An 18,695-nucleotide genomic window follows, 5' to 3' on the forward strand; every position below is an offset into this window, starting at 1 on the left:
CAATTTCGATAAGATCAATTTCCAAAAGATGATTTTTTATTCCTCTTTTTAGGCAACTTTAGCATTGGTGCCCTAACTTATTCACATCACTGTATATATATATATATATATATATATATATATATACACATATACATGTATATATATATATATATATATATATACACACATATATATATATATATATATATACACACACACATATATATATATATATATATATATATATATACACACACACACATATATATATATATATATATATATATATATATATATATATATATATATATAAATATAAATGTGAATTTAATTTAAATCTAAGGTAATGACAGCGGTACTCAAGCTGACATGAATCTTAGATTTTCAATGTGGTCACAGACTTTCCTAGACCACTTTATAGAAATTAATTAGAATGGAGTGTTTTGCAAAAGTTGAATTAACCAAGGGTTGTAAGTGGGCCATGTAACATGACAATGACCCATACAAATGAAAAAGCTCTCAAAAGGAAATAGAGAGTCGTGTAATGACCAAATCCAATCTAAACCTGTATGTTGATAAGTGACTGTACTTGAAGTACACACAAGAACATTCTCAAATATACTGAAGGAGTTTTAAAGGGCAAAAACTCAAATGCTGAAGGTCGATATAAAAAAGGCTAACCTTTCTTACACCACTGTAAACACGCCTTACCACATTGTCAGAGCACATTCATGTCAACCAGTCACGACCTGACAACGTCCACCCTACCCTCCTTTTACAAATAGTTCATCAGTTAATGAGAGTGCTCATGTGTCAGAAGACATATTTTAGAATCTGTGCAGCAGCTTGTGAAAGTCCCTTTGTGGAAGTGTGCAGATGTACTCCAAACAAACTGACATGGACATACCCTGGTCAAGATAGTGCACATGTGACATTGTAAAACTGGAAATTATTTAAAAGTTTGTGATGCTTAAATTATGACAACTAAGGCTTTGCCAATACCTGTACACACATGTGCTATATATGGAGTCAGGATGTGGGGTTTTACTAGACCATGTATATCTGCACTTCAGTGGCATATAACAGATTATGCTGCAAACACAATCTCTAACACAGCCTCTCCTTGAAATAGAATAAAATTCTCAGTCTGAAACAATAACAGTATGTGATAAAAGGAGTTTTCTCCTATGGGAAATCCATGCTCTGCCTAATCATTTTAGTAGAGAGGAAGAGGTGTGTGTGTGTGTGTGTGTGTGTGTGTGTGTGTGTGTGTGTGTGTGTGTGTGTGTGTGTGTGTGTGTGTGTGTGTGTGTGTGTGTGTGTGTGTGTGTGCATGAATTTGCTTCATCTAATCCAATAGTAGTGCTGAGGTTTTTTTTTTTTTTTTGGAAGCAGCATCTCCCAAAAAAGTACGTAGCCAGAGCACTCCCTTGTGGTGCTTAATAAGAACTTCAGCTAAACTTTTCAAACTTTAACAACAGTTGCCTGGATCTACACTGCTGAAGACAGGAAGGCACTCCAGTGCTCAAAAAACTGTTTATATTGCGGTTTTCTTTTCATGTTTCATGCATCTTACTCTTCAGATTGTTTTTTTCAATCTCGTTTTTTTGAACACACACACACACACACACACACACACACACACACACACACACACACACACACACACACACACACACACACACACACACACACACACACACACACACACACACACACACACACACACACACACTTCATGATTACAGTATCACTTCATTTTAATTAAGCCTATCTAGATTTGCCAAATAATCAATTCAAGGAAACTGTTCAAATGGGGATGAACATACTAGTGTAGATATTCTGAAATTAGCATGTACAGAATAAACCACTTATGAACCTGACCTGTTTCCAAAGCCTGAAGTAACTCCGCTGGTCCAATGGAAGTCTGGCCAGACCGGTAAAGTGGCTCATTCTCCCAGTCTTGAGAAAAGGACAGAGGTCAAAGGTCAGTCTTATAATCTGATTTGTTATGTTAACAAAAACTTAAATTAAACAGTACATTCCCATTTGTATATGCCCAAAACAACATGGTATTATCACGGTACCCTACTACCATAGTATATTATGTATGTAATGTACTAATTCAAGAAGTGTTATCTTTAGGCAAAATAATAGATTAGTGTTTAACTCTATATGAATAGTTAAATTAGATAGGTGAGGCAGAGCAGCAAACTCACCCAGTCTCTCTAGAGCCTCCGTCAGCCTGAGCACCACAGCTGGGGTCTGGTCAGGCAGAGCGCACTGCTCTACAACATCTCCCTTTCCACAGGGGCCTGTCAGAGCAGGAGGGAGAGGGAGAGAGACCATGATGAGAAATCCCACTGGTGAGACCAAATTCCCTGATAAGGTGGCTGCCTTTAAACCCACATCTCATCCTTCCTTAGGGAACAGTCAGGTTGTCATTCTCACAAGCATAGTAGATATGCAACATAACACTCAATCCTCAACCTTTTACCATTTAAAGTTACATTAAAGTATACATTAACATTAGTTTATACACTATGAGCTCAAATGAACTAAAAAATAACCGTAAAGTGCTTAAAAATGAACATTAACGAGATAATTTACCCAGCTTCATGTTGTTCCAAATCTGTATGCACTGATTAAACACAAAATAAGATACTTTGAAGAATAATGATAAAGAAAGAAACATTTATGGTTCCCACTGACTTTCATTGTTTTTGTTTTTTGTTGTTGTTGTTGTTGTTGTTGTTGTTGTTTTGTCCATACAATGGAAGTCGATGGGAACTGAAACTGAATAGTTACCAACATTCTTCAAATCATATTCTGTTGTTCTCCAACAGAAGAAAGTCATAAATGAAATACAGTGCATAATGTATAATAAGCGCTATTGTCTCTTCCTGTCTCCACTGTCCTTACACTGAGCAGTGACCTTCTGCTAAGGTTACAGTTGTGGAGAGTGCCCATATATCTCTATATGTGGCCACTTATATGTGTTCAGAATACCACAGATAAAATTCATGATGGGGTCAGATTTTTAGTTTTGCTGCCCACATGCAGAGCACAGTGTAAATGACACTTTGCTCATGTGTAAGAAACATGCCAACCTTTACATCACACCCTGTCTATGTTGTCCTGGGACACTAAACCTGTCGCACATCGCCAGAGTACGAGAATGGTGCGGAGTGGAAGCGGAGCATGTTGCTGTTGTTGTTTTACACTAAACTAGCCTTTAAGACTATTAGTCATTACAATAAATGATATACGGAATTTGTAAAATATTATTGAAAATATTATATTCAAATGTAACACTTTAAAATCATTTTCCACAGTAAATACTTTAGGTATAATAAACTAACAACTGACATATTTTTGCAGTATTTGTTAATCTTTGTTCATGGCAATTTATTTATATACTGTTGTTCATGATTAATCATGTTGGTTCATAATAAATTAATATTCATTTATGCAACTTAAACTGTTAAAAATGCATTAGTATACATAGATTTAGCCAAGATTAATAAATGCAGTAAAAGTATTGTTCGTTGTTAGACACTGCATTAACTAATTGAACCTTATTGTAAAGTGTTACCTATTCAAAAAGGTTAAGGTCAGGATGACAAAAAAAAAGGTAAAAAAATGCTAAGAGAAAAAAACAAATGATGCAGTGTTCCATTCACATATGCAAAAAAGTCTAAAGGTCATATCATAGTAATAAACCACCCTTGTAACTATATGGAAATTACATAAACATGACTTTGTCTTGTGCCCTGACATTCATGATATTAAAAGGAAAAATAAATAAATAAATGTATTATTGTCATGTTCTGTTATTGTTTCAGTTTTGATTGCATTAACTTTTAGTTAAAGGGTTAGTTCACCCAAAAATGAAAATTAAGTCATTAATTACTCACCCCCATGCTGTACCAACCCCGTAAGACCTTCGTTCATCTTCGGAACACAAATGAAGATATTTTTGATTAAATCTGAGAGGTGGATCACTGCTACATAGGCTGCCAGAGGGAATGAAACTTGACGGCCCAGAAAGTCATTAAAGAACATGTTTAAATATTCCATGTGCCTACAGTGGCTCAACTATAAGTTTATCAAGCGACGAGAATACTTTTTTTCCGAAAAAAAAAACATAAATAACGACTTTATTCGACTACTCCTTTTCTTCCTTGTGGGCCTGAGACGAGAGTTAAAGAGATTTCCACGACGCATGCGCGAGAACTGAACAAGAAGTATTAGAAGAAGAACGTCCTCTTCTCAGTTCTCGCGCATGCGTCGTGGAAATCTCTTGAACTCTCGTCTCAGGCCCACAAGGAAGAAAAGGAATAGTCGAATAAAGTCGTTATTTATGGGTTTTTTTTCGGAAAAAAAGTATTCTCGTCGCTTGATAAACTTATAGTTGAGCCACTGAAGGCACATGGAATATTTAAACATGTTCTTTAATGACTTTCTGGGCCGTCAAGTTTCATTCCCTCTGGCAGCCTATGTAGCAGTGATCCACCTCTCAGATTTAATCAAAAATATCTTCATTTGTGTTCCGAAGATGAACGAAGGTCTTACGGGGTTGGTACAGCATGGGGGTGAGTAATTAATGACTTAATTTTCATTTTTGGGTGAACTAACCCTTTAATATAGTATTATTTCCTGTTTCCTTCTGTTGTCATAGTTATGGACATAGTACTATGTCATAAGCATGTTTTCATTTGTTGTCATGGTTTTTCATTGTTTTGATGATTTCTCACACCTGTTCCTTATTTAGTTGTATTAACGTATATATTAACCTTAGGGTACATTTACACTACAACAATGTATTAAAAACAGAGAAGTTTTCCTTTTCCTTTTTTCGCGTAAAGATGACAACTTTGTCAAAAAGATCCCCGTTCACACGGATCGACAAAAACAACTAAAAACGCTGTATTATGCATGCCACGCCAGTAGTTGGTAGCATGTCACTTTGTAAAGAAACACTATGTGCCTACAGACTGAACACGTAATATGCATTTGCATGATGTCACTGTTTTCACAAATTTGTGTTTTTGTGGTTTACACAGTGACAATAACGTTATCGTTTTCAAAAACTTGCACCTTTTGAAACCTATTTTCAAAGGTTTACGTTTTTAGGCATCCAAAACACTGTTGTCGTGTAAATGAACAGCCAAAATGCATAAAAGGTTTTAAATTTTTAGTTGAAAATGGTGTCCCTTAGTTTGTTCAGCTCATTGACTGTGCTCTAGCACACTGCTGAATTGTTTGTTGTGTTGGAGTATTTTCCTTTGGTTTTGTAAAATAAAGTTAAGCTGCAAATTAGATCTGTTTCGCTTCATCTTGTCTTTTTCCTTATCCTGAATGTTACAGCTATATAAGGAACTCAGGGTGGGATTTTTTTCACCTGTGAGCAGGAAACTGAATTGACATACATCAACATAGTTAAACTTGTTTACATCAGTGAGCGTTTTATAAAGTCATCAGGTGACAATTGGACAGCTAATCTATCCATTTACATTGAATTTTCATTCTGACGGAAGATGTTTTTGCTCCATTATGTGAATGATGAGATCCATGAAACTGTAGTGCTCTTGTAGTGCTGTTTGCAGACTCTTGTGAATTATCGTCAGTGACAACACTAATTAGCACTGATGTACCACCTGCTAATGTCTACACAGATACCCGTACTATCTTTCGGTTTTTCTTTCTGTAATTAGGAAATGGCTGTTTATTTAACAGAATCTCACACACAAGCATCTGTTGACAGCAGGAAAAGTTTGTGTTCCCATGCATGGGTGTAATTTGTGCACTAATCTGCACAGCAGTGGCCCCTTGTTGTACCCCGCTGCAATTTTCGCACAGGAGAACCACGCTACGAGGTGGCAATAAGTTTCTGTGCTGCGCTGATTTAAGTTTTGTTTGTTCCAGCACCATGATTAAGGTTTAGTTTAAGTGTCAATCAGATCGGACACTTTAAATCTAACCAGAAGTATCAAGCATTTGCAGTAAAGGACTCATCATTACTCTTGACCTACCAAATGCAAATGTATGTAAGTTGCTGTGATCCTATAGTAATAATAGTTGAGGCTACAGGAACAGGAGAGAGGGAGATGATAGTGATTCAAAATTAAAAAACAGAAAGATTAATGAGAAGTTCCTTTGAGGTTTTGATGCAGGTGGCACAAAGACTTCAGAGGCTCGAGATTACACACGTTACCGGTGGAGCGCATTGGTATTCCAACAACACACGGTGCATTTAATTGCTCCACATCCTGCTCGTTTCTCTATGGACCTCGATAAGTGACGCCTTATGAATGAGCAAACAGGTCACAGCACGATGGGAGGAATCATAATTCTCTCTCTCTCTCTCTCTGACTTTCTCTTTCTCTCCCTTTCTCTTTCTCTCCCTTGTTCCTTTTGTTTTAGAAGCCTCAAATTCCTTAATGGTTGGTGAGCTAGGATTTATAAGAAAATAGATTAATGTGTAAACTATATAGTGCAAAATAGCGTAACTGAAGATGTAGGAGTGATATTTTAAGTTAGATGGCTCGCTGATGAATTATAGTTGCAGGAAAAAGTATGTGAACCCTTTACAATGGATTTCTGTGGTAATTGGCCATACAATACATATGATCTTCAACAGTCTGCTTTAATAAGACACAATGATACATTTCTGTGTCTTTATTGAACACAATGTGCAAACATTCGCAGTGGAGGGTGGACAACATGTGTGAATAATGTATTGATATTTGTTTTGATATCAAAAGCCATCAGGTTTGCCAACAGGTCAACAGCATTTGTCTATTGAAGCAAGTAAGATCTAATTGTATGACTAAATCATGCAGAAAGGCATGTAACTGTATTATGTAAATGATTTCTGCAGCACACTCTAAATCACTATGAAAACAGGTATGGTAGTGTAATGTACCGTTTCATTTGTTTATCTGAAGTGTCCTGCTCTGTGCAGCATGCAGTCTTACGTGTCAAAACAAACTCCACAAAGCATCAGAGATAGTTTTTCCCGTCAGCAAAGGACACAACTCGGAAAAACCTATTGGTATGGATTTTTGCCGTTTCGTTCCAGCAATCGGTTATCGGTGCCGATTAATCTGCAAAACCGATCAATCGGTTGACCTCTAATGTGAACAGAATACAATACAAAATAATGTATTCATATTTGTTTTGATTTGAACATTTTTCTATTGATGCAAGTAAGGTCAAATTTTATGACCAAATCATGCAGAAATGCATGTAATGGCACTTTTTGCATGGTATGGCTATGGCCCGACTCGGCTTGCTTTTCCACTGCAGTTTAGTACCGCTTCAAAGTGGGTGGGATCATAGACTGATCATTATAGTTGCGCCACCTCTACTGCCGTGACATCATCGTAAACGTGACAAATGCACAACACAGGAGCAATGGAGCATATTGATAGAATGGTGTTTTTGATTCTTGGCATGTGAATGTTTTTCACTGGAAGATGGAAAAGTTTGTTCGGGTTTGGTGTCTTGTGTCGCAAATCCAAAAACGCTTTTAGTAAAGATTCTCTCTAACCAATCAGTGATCTGCAGTGTTTAGACGTCACATTTTAGTATCGGTACGGCTCACTTGGAACCTCAATCGAGGTGGTACTATTTAAGTGAGCCGTACCGAGCCGTACCATGCAGTGGAAAAGTGCCATAAGTGTATTATATCCAAATAATGATTATCGCAGCACACTCTAAATCACTGTGGAAAACAACTGTAGGCATTTGGAAATCATTTAAGACCATCTGACTTGGTGTTTTCCTATAGTTTTTTCCCATGCATTTCCGATTTCAAAACTTTGTCCTTTGATCTGTACATTTATGGCAGTGCACGTGTGCGCAAAGACCTTCACGTTTATATTTGTGTGTTTGTGAAAGCGTCACAGGTTGTTTGGCTTTGTGTAGAAAGCGGTGGGCAAAATTCCTTTCAATTGGAGGGCTACTATGAGTTTGGTGCTTCAATTAACGTCACTGTCAGAAAACATCACTGAGGCAATTTCTCAAAACGTGAGGCACAAGCTAATGGGTGAGCGACAGCAAAGAACAGTGGAACAAGAGGGAAAGGACAGAACATGGGGAAAGCAATCTAATAAAATGATGCTGTTGTTTTTAATACAAATGCTACATTCGAGAAATTGTTATTATATATGCAGTCCATGTACAGTGATGAAAAAAAAGTATAAGTTTAGCTACACAAACATAAAAATGAAACCGTGTCTTAACCAGGCAACACGATAAAGCAACAAGTTCTTTATAATAATAATTTATAATTTTTTTAAAATATTTTTGTTTTATATTTTTTATATTCAATTTGAATACATTTGCTGTAATCTAATACTCATACTTAAATCTAATTTTAAAAAGACTAAAATAAATAAATAATAATGTTATAATAATTGTTTTTAGCAATTATACACTGCCGTTAAAAAGTTTCATTTTTTTAATACTTTTATTTAACAAGGACGCATTAATTTGAAAAGCAACAGTAAAGACATTTATAATGTTATAAACGATTTGCATTTCAAATAAATGCTGTTCTTTTAATTTTTCTTTTAATCAGAAAATATATCTAGGTTTGAGCAAAACTATTGAGAAGCGCAACTTTTTTCAACATTTATAATAATAATAAATATTTCTTGAGCACCAAATCAGCAAATTAAAATGACTTCTGAAGGATCATGTGACTGAAGACTGGAGAAATGACGGCTTAAAATATAGCTGCCATCACAGGGATAAATTACATTTCAAATATATTAAAATAGAAAACAGTTATTTTAAATTGTAATAATATTTCACAATATTATTGTTTAGATCGAAAGTGATAGTGATAGTTTTTCATTATTAAAACACTTTTTTGTTTGTTTTAAAGGTTTATTTTTCAATTACTTCGACAAACAAACATTTTCAATATCTGCCATTTATCAGTTATTAGCCATAAAATGAAAATACATATCAGCTTAAATTGTGATGCATCCATACACAAGGATACGTCGATATACACACAGTAAATTAAACTTTCAATATCTTCTGATTGGCTGTGTTTGTGTCAAGTCATGCAGCAGATTCACATTTAAAGCAGAAAACCAAACTGCTCGACACTGAAGGCATGTCATATAGCGCCTGCTGTTACACGTTTGCAAGCATTTTTCCAAGTGATTTGCAGTTCAAACATATGCTAAATAACTTGCAGGTAACTTTAATCAATCTAAAGATCTGCAAAAAACGAAGGTCAAAGCAAACAAAACATGTAAAGGACATCTAGGGGAAACACATCACCACTTAATATCTATTGTTGATCCCATTAGAGTCGTTTATGAGTGTAAAGTACGAGACTATGTTAAACTGTGGGGGTGTCGCTGTCACCGTACAAAGCTTGTGTGTCCCCATCCCAACTGCTCCATGAGAACACATGAGCCTATCAGATCTTATCCGTTTTCTATTAAGAGGACAGAAAGCAATTTCTCAGGTTTTCATTGCCCTGTGAGTGTGTGCGCGTGTTTTAACGAGCTGTGGTCAGGATGACAGGGAATTACTCAATGGATCAGCACTTCTGCACAAAGCCATTAAGTGTCCAAAGTCGGGGGTCAGCTAGCTGAAAATGTGGGAAACACAACATGTAAGTCCCCACAAACACGAGAACAAAAATATCCTTTCACGCAGTTTTCCATAAATTAAAATAAGTCTACCTATTAATTTTCTGACTTACCAAAGCATATTCAGGACCTCATCAGCACTATTTACTCATATTCTGCACACATTAGAACAATTGCCCTTTGCCCATAGCTCATTCCCTTTGAATGTGCGATATAGCGACCTGTTCTTTCGTTATATCATCCGCACGTCCTGATTTCGCCAAGTTAGAGGTCAGCATATTTTGTTTATCAAGGAAAAACATTCCTGTCTGAAATGTATTCCTAATCCCTATACCCCTAAACCTAACCCTATACCCACAAGTTATCCCTAAAATCTTCTACATCAGTGAATACAACTTATTGTAAGCCTAAACTTGACACAAACTGTAAACTTGTCCCTCAAATCTGATTTGTTAATTCGAATGTTGTTCCAGGATCAACAAAGATGCTGATCCAGGAGAATGTATTTAGTGAAATCAGGTTCTGCATATTGTGTACCTCACACAGAGCAATATATCGTAGTGTCCACTAAGGGGTGCCACACTAGCCACAGTGTCTCAGTGATCCAGATATATGAGCCTTTGTGTGTTGCAGTCTGCAGAAGTGTGTGGGACAGAATTGTATGCTTTGAAAGGACAAAAGAATGGTGCAACTGGTCCACTAGTGGGATCTTACATAAGATTCTGGAAACAGTTATACTTCAAACAATACACACAAACCAGACAGGGGCTCAATCTGAATGTTAGATCAGATTTCAAGTTTTGTTTCATTATTCGGGGCATGATGTGCATGTCAGAGTGAATATTATTGATCATGGTGCATAATATTGTTCAGGGTTTTCATACTTTTTGATTCCAAGTACTCCCAAATAAGATGATTTGTCCCTTGTGAGGAACCCCCTTAAGGTGTTGTTATTGTAAATTAAACAAATGAATAATAATAATAATAATATAAAATTTAAATATTTAATATATATATACATATATTGGCAACTAACTGAAACAAATGTAAATGGAAGCAATGAGATTACTAAAACTAAAGCTGAAATAAAAATTAATTAAAGCTAACTACTACTAATACTAATACTACTACTACTACTACTAATAAAAATTCAAAAAACATAACAAAAAACACAAAAATGTAAAAGCTAATTCAAAATATTAATAAATTGCTGAATAGTATATAAATAATACCAAAATAACACTGTCCCCTAAAAAAAGAAAGCTATCATGTTCATGTATAAAGACCCATTTGTACTGTGTGACATAATGAAATGCATTTGTTCGGCAAAATTAATACTGTAACTAGCTTCTTTTTTTTTGTTACTGTACTAAAGCTAAATCAGACTATTAAAAAAATCTTAAAAACAGTGACTTGTTTATCACTTACTATAAGAAAACTGTTAGATATACAATTTTTTAATTCAAATTTATTTGTATAGAGCTTTTCACGATACATATTGTTCCAACAGCAATTTTACAGTTAAACTTACTCAAAAAATATAGAAAGATTCCCTCAACTTTCTTGCTGCGATCTATGTGTGAATATACTCATTGTCGCGGTCTTATTTTACTAATGCACTGTAGCAAACAGTGTGTCACTCACAGCTTTAATTCATTACTATAGCAACCGATGTAGATGCAACAGATATTGACTACACTGTCTGAACAAACGGATGCGATAACATCACTTGCAGAATGACAGCGGACAGACAGATTGAATTTTTTTAAACAAATAAGATTTGTGGCACCATTCCACACAATCCATATATAAGACAATATGAAATGAAGATCCAGCTTAGTGCTTCTACATAACACTCCCATCATCTCCTATGAAGTGATGTCACACAGTAAATCGAGCTTTGTACATAAAACCAGGCGCACAATACCAACGATTCAGACAAAGAGAGCTGATGGCACTCAAATGGAATTGGAGTATGAGGAGGAGGAGGAGGAGGAGCGGTCAGACAGATGAACATTTGCAGCTACAACGGTCTTGCCAAAGTGATAAGGGATTAGTCTCTTCCTGTAAATCTTCAGAATGTTTTTGAAGGATTTATCCTCCTTTCTCCCTCTCACACATCTATAGCCTCCTCCTCCATTACAGTGTAAAATTTTAACTATCCTCGGTTTCTTTACCTGCTTGGTTCCACTGTGTCAATAAGGGCTGTTTAGCCTTTGACCCAGCCATCGGCTAGAGTGATGAAAGAAGCGGAACAATCAGGCTCACACACAGAAGTAAATGCGAGCGAACGAACGAATGAATGAAGCATTTATATGGCGCTTTCATATGTACTACTCTTTTTTAAGCGGTTTACAATTATACCAGGGAATTTCTCCTCAACCACCTCAACCATCTCTCCTCAACCATGATGAACAAGTATGAACTCTCATTCAAATGCAGTAAAATGGGGCTTTCTGATTTTTTGCCTTATTGAGAGACACACACAAACATGCACACACACTCGCACACACTCGCACACACACACACACACACACACACACACACACACACACACACACACACACACACACACACACACACACACACACACACGCACACACGCACGCACGCACGCACGCACGCACGCACGCACGCACGCACGCGCGCACACTCGCACACTCTTCAGTTTTTTAATTCCTGCAATCCACATCCTTATCAATCACATGTGATAGCGAGTCCCACCCTCTTCAACACAGGAAAGATTACCACAGCATCCTTCCAAACTGCCTCACAAAATAGCATTTTACACACGTCAATGCATTTGAATTTTTTTTTAAGATAATGGCAAGAATCATTTGAAATAATTTAATTTAGATGCACTATCCTAACCAGTTGTCCATATAGATAGAACCACCCAGCTCTTCCCTCAGTATTGATTATTTGCTCATTGTCTATTCCTGAAGGGATAAGAAAATACATTACACAAATCAATAGTTTGCACTAATTTTATCAGGTTCATGCAGGCCGAGATTAAAATGATTATGAAGTGTGGGAAAGTGATGCCAAGAGTGAAACTGTCAATCTATCAATTTTTTGAACCATCTAAGTAAATTTAAAGACCATGAAGAGCCCTCTGGGATAAAAGGGTTAGATCTCATATTGAATGTGTGATAGTTCTTATTTAGTCTTTATTTTATCAACCAACCAATAGGCTCATGGGAAAAACATGTCTCGGTTACACTTTTTAAGGTGCAGTTACATTACTTATTACTCAAATAGGTAATATTAATTAACTACATGTACAGTACTTACTATAGAGTTACGGTTAGGGTTTGGTTTAGAGTTAGTTACTTGTACTTATGCATAATTTACTGTTACTACTATATTAAGTACATGTATAACGCGTAGTTACCAATGTCTCTACCTACATTTTTGCAATATTCCAAAAAAGTACATATATACACAATTCACTGCAGTTGCCAGCTGAAAGGAACTCTAGATGCAATAAAACACCAACTACTTTTATTTCATTTTCACACAAATTATGATTACAGGGGCAGATTATTGATTAATAAAGACTTATTTTCACATATTTCCTTGTCCAATACTAAGTTTAGACCTCAAAAGGATTTTAACTATAGTGCATCATTTATAAACTAATACATATTGATCGTTACATCACATAATCACACCGAATGAATGGCTTTCCTCAAATGGTAAACTTGCTCAGTAGCTCACCTGATACAACATTCCACTTGCATTGCAGAGCGAATCACAATAATAGTTCAAAGATTTGTAGAAGCAAGCTAAAATGGCATGGTTGCTTTAGTAAATGTTGCTTTTGTTAACACTATCCGTTAGGTTATGGTAGGGTTGAGCATAGGTGGTGTGTTATTTTCAAACACAATAACCTTTTAGCGGCGTTCAACAGACATTTCACTTCCAAACAGCCACACTATGTACAACAACCAAGATTCAAGTTAATCTGTTTTTGATAAAACTGAACGCACTTTTAGCACCACTCAATGAACAATTCATTTTCACCACAGGCGAAAGTGAGCCTTTTTGCAATGAGCCCGGGTTGTTATCATTATTTTATTTGCAAAGAAACCATGAGAAAAGAACAGATAGTGATACATTTAAAGTGGAAAAAAGTGCAACTATAAAATCTCCAGAGTAAAACATTTCACAGAAAGAACAATGAGAGAGCAGAAGGGAAAGAAGAGGAATGTAAACAGCACAAGAGTAAAACAGGTGATGGATCAAGGCAAAAGAGAGAGGGAAGTCACAGTGTGGCCTTCCCAAAAAGATGCCACCTGGCAGGGGCCTGGCCTCGGATGTTTTGCCTGCAGCCAATGACAGAGTCCCACAAGAGGGGCGTAGAGCACATGCCTCTTCAATTAGAGCACTCCATGAGGGTGGAGAATGAAAGGGAGAGGGAAAGGATTCATATATCTAAGGAAAGATTTGCATGTTGTCAGATGAGTGGTATAAGAAAAGTGTTGATGAAAAGGGAGGAATCAGAAATGAAAAACCTGGAAGTCAGGCGAGAGATGTAGGTTTATATGATGAGGGTTAACCTGTCATAACACAAAAGTCTGCAGCAAATGGTATTACAGCTTCACTGGTTATGGTATAGGGTTTGGAATTGAGAACCGGCTCTTATTCACAACCAGTTATGCATTTACATAAAAAATATGTCACCAAATTAGCAGACCCTTAGAGGAATTTTTATATAAAACAAACAATTCTAATTAAATTTGATGAGCACCGATAAATGCACACCTGTGACCACACTTTTATATATTAAATACAACATGTTGGTTGGAAACCGTAAAGCGCCAGTAGCTAATCTAATGAATTATATTACTTGGCAGAGGAATAATTTAAATTACTAATGTTAATACATTGCATGATTTCTTTTTTTAATGTTTTTTGTTTCACTTGATAAAAAGCAATAAGCCACTCAATGATGTAATACACAAGTTAAAAACACAGGGAATACATTACTGACTTTATACATTCAATTTTATTTAGCAATGAGGCATTCAATTTAGATTTTTACGACGTTACAAAAGATTTCCATTTCAAACAAATGCTGCTCATTGAACTTTGTTCATCAAAGAATCCTGAAAAAAATGGTTTCCACAAAAATATTAAACATCACAACCATTTTTAACATTGATAATAATAAGAAATGTTTCTTGAGCGCCAAATCAGCATAGGATTTCTGAAGGATCATGTGACACTGAAGACTGGAGTAATGGCTGCTGAAAATTCTGATGTGCCATCAGAAATAAATTATATTTTAAAATATTTTAAAACACAATATATCTGTATTATTATTATAATATTTCAGAACTGTTAGAATTGTTTTTACTGTATTTTTAATCAAATAAATGCAGCCTTGGTGAGCAAAACAAACTTTTTCAAAACTTCAAAAAAATGTTTTAGCGTATATCATCACAATATTTTCATTTAAATATTGTTCACATAAAAATGAAAATTTTCATTATTTACTCACCCTCATCTCATGTCAAACCAATTCTGTATGACTTTTTAAATCTCCATTCTTTCATTGTCTCTGGAAATGCCCTGTGGTTGCTGATTTTTGGAGTGGTGTTTGTGATAAACTATCTATAATATGTAAAGAGAAGGTTAAAGGCTCCCCACTCATGTGCTTACTGGGTGTATTGCCCTCCTCCTTTTTCTGAATACTCCTAACTGATGTTAGAGAGGAAATTAATTATGAATAAATGGGTTGGTACTGAACCACCCCATATTAAAGACTGGAAAATCCTGATTAAAGAAACTATACTTCTGGAAAAGATTGGATGTATATTAAAAGGTCAATCTAAATCATATAAGAAGTTGTGGACAATTCCTTTGAACGGTCTTGACATTGACGTCTTCTATGTATCCTTAATGCTCACATGATGATACTAAATTTGACCACACTGCTGTTTTTTCTTTTCATTATTTTGTTATTGTAAATTGTTAATGCTGAATTTATTCAGTACGGTTTATGCTGGTTATTTTGAAAAACTCAAAAAGAAAAATAAATAAATCTGGGGGGAGGGGGGGGGGGCTCGGGGTTGTTGTTTTTTTACAGTGAAATTTAATGGTGTTCAAAAACAGTCCTTCAGAAACATTCTTCAACATACAGTATTGTATCTGTTGCGTATAGGGTAGCTGAATATAGTCTCTGAATGGGGTGTTTAAATCCATCCTTTGCAGAGAGAACAACGCTCACTTAAAGCAGGGCCCTTAATGAGCTATTAAAGACCTCTTCACTACCGTGAGAGAAACTGAAGTGTGTTTGAGTGTGAGGCAAATGTATTCATTCATGAGCGTCTGACCGCAGACCACTGAGGCATGCATAATTAATAAGAAAAGGGAGATAAAAGCAGACTGAAGTTATTTTCTTCTTCTTGATGTAAATGTGTTTCTAAAGTAAGACAGGACGAATAGATGGTAAATGTAGGCCAACTCTCTCCTGCTGGCCACTAAATATTTATCACATATTACACATCCAAGCCCCGCAGCTTCATATTGCACATGAAATACAGACAAACACTGCTCTAGACTGCGCTTGAGAGAGAGAGAGAGAGAGAGAGAGAGAGAGAGAGAGAGAGAGGAAATGTAATTCAAAGAGTGGACTTGTAACTGAAAGATTGGAAAATGAAAAGAAATGAGAGATATGATATGTGTGTGTGTGTGTGTGTGTGTCCCCAGAGGTACACTAAACTCATCCGCTTCTTCCCCCCATCCCCGTGGGTGATCAGGTATGCAATGACCAAATTTAATGCATAACGTACTGTCTCCAATCTACACGTCACACTACACGTTTTCATCAAACTGAATGTAAATTAAATGAGAATACACAAAGGCAACCTTGAAAACTGAGGGCCATCTCGTGTGAGCTTTCAAATCCTTCTCTTTACTTGAGGAAAGAAAAAAAACAGCTGAGAGGGATAAGCTGAGAGATAATTTTTTAAATTTCTATACAAATCTCAGTTTGAAAAAGTTGTGGCTTTGTGGTTGAGCAACAATGGATTGTTTCATCCATTTGTCGCATTAATCGTTAAAGTGTAGTCTTTACCTTTTTTCAAAAAAGCTATTAATTATTAAATTAGTTCAAACCAATAGTAAAGGCATATATTAATCTTTATATTTTCAGAAGGAATATCAGATGAGGAACATCAGACAACATTTTTCCTAGAACGAGAAACCTTCAAACTTCAAAAGGCACCATTAGGGAAAAGAAACCAAAGGGATACAGCTTATTTAAGAGGATGAGTAGAAAAAATATTGGACAAAGTGTGTAATTCTCTAACAGATCTACCACTTTAAACACTAAAGTGACATCACTGGTATAAATTAATTAAAGTGACGTGATTGACAGGATGTATCCGATACAGCTACTCCACTAAGAGCTCAAAGAGACAGGAAAGATGGACAGATGTTAGAAAGATGTGTGTGGTTCAAGGTTTGCCTACACTGTGGGAACCAAAGTCCCTAAAAGGACAGTAAAAGCTGAAATCATCTACACTGTGGAGACCAGAAAATGAAGACAACCACTTAAATAAAAATGAATAATGCAACCAGGCTCATTGGTAAAACGTGCCTATGGCAACATTTCTGCAAGATAATATTGCTTCTTGCACATTTCGCAACACATTCGAAGAGAATATCCGGTTCGCAGCATTAAATGTGTGTTCAATTTTATCCAAAACCAATAAACGTGAATCTGGCACAGTTTTATTACGTTGGTTGTTTTATGCATCGTGGCAGTGAGGAAATGAAATGTCTGTTGGTCCTAAAAGGTTTATTAAAATAACACACCTACAGTACACTAAACCTTATCCTAAACCTAACCGAACATGTTAACAAAAGCAAACGTGAGATAAAAACGCAACCATGCCCTTTTAGCTTGCTTCGACGTGTCTTTGTTGACTTCATGGGACTCGCTCTTGAGTATTCCGCATTGAAAATGCAATGCTGTACCAAGTGAGCTACTGAGTAGTATCTCTATAGTAAAGCTTTTGTGGGTTTTAAATGGGCCTTTACGTTTGCCAAAAATATAACTTTTATTTATTTATATTTTAAATTATAAAACAAACAAGCAAGCCCAGCCCAGGTGAGAAAATGTAACTTAAAAGTAATGCACTTTCCAAAAAAGTTACTAATGCAATTAGTTACATATTTGGGGAGTGACGCAATATTGTAACACACTATTTTTGAAAGTAACCCCAACAGTGATTATATGATGATGAACACGAGAGAAAATGGGTTAGTTTACACATCATGCATTATGGTAAAGTATTTTAAGGTCACAGCATTTATGCTAGGAACCATGCAAAAATAACTCTTTATCAATCTGCCCCTGTAATTATAATTTGTGAAAAGGATTGTTGGCATTTTAATGTTTTAATTTCATATAATAATAATAATAATAATAAAGTAAAAAAATATGTTCTATATATTATTTAATTAAAATGAAATTATAAATATGGGTTATAGGCTCAAAGACTCTACATAAAAATAGGGTTTTCCATTTAAAACATTTAGGATAATATAAAAACATAAAAAAAATATTTAGAACATTCAAAAGATTAATGTGTTTTTAAACAATGTGTAATGATTAATGTGTAATTAAACAAACAATATTATTGATATCTAAAGTGACGTTTTGCCTACTCATCTGCTAAAATAATATTGTATCTTTTTAATATAAATTATCATTAATAATAGTTATTTTCTTACAAATATTGATGCATATGATTCTTTATATATTAATAATTGATCAAATTATTCATAATGAATGTAATTAAAGAGATAAAAGTTGATTAATTGACAGCCCTAATAAAGATAATAGAAGTGTGGTATTTCCTCATTTAGAGAGCCAAGTGTGTGTGAGAGAGTGTAGTTATGCTACAGTCCCAGTCCCTCCCTATGAAAGCTACAGACAGAGGCATGTCACTAGTGACCTCCATTGCAGCTACTGACCCAATCACTCTGAGCAGAGGAAAAAACGAGAGCGAGAGGGAGATTGGATATGGGGAGGGGAAATCTAGCATGTCTGAGTGTCTTTTCTTGACCCCCTACCTC

General features: G+C 35.6%; 1 protein-coding gene across 2 annotated transcripts in view; it reads right to left on the reverse strand.

Moving 5' to 3' along the window:
• The window catches only part of pik3r3b (phosphoinositide-3-kinase, regulatory subunit 3b (gamma)), a 198,230-nt gene that overhangs the window by 111,095 nt on the left and 68,440 nt on the right, over nucleotides 1–18,695 (reverse strand). For both annotated transcript variants that reach the window (XM_077198624.1, XM_077198623.1), the window contains 2 exons: nucleotides 2,202–2,297; nucleotides 1,867–1,944 (listed from right to left, as the gene is read on the reverse strand). In XM_077198624.1, the coding sequence (XP_077054739.1) occupies nucleotides 1,867–1,944; nucleotides 2,202–2,297 (174 nt within the window). The remainder of the gene's footprint in view (nucleotides 1–1,866; nucleotides 1,945–2,201; nucleotides 2,298–18,695) is intronic.

The sequence above is a fragment of the Siphateles boraxobius genome, unplaced genomic scaffold (assembly GCF_051911475.1).
Source record: "Siphateles boraxobius isolate OS27281-9 unplaced genomic scaffold, OSU_SipBor_1 41, whole genome shotgun sequence".
NCBI lineage: Eukaryota > Metazoa > Chordata > Actinopteri > Cypriniformes > Leuciscidae > Siphateles > Siphateles boraxobius.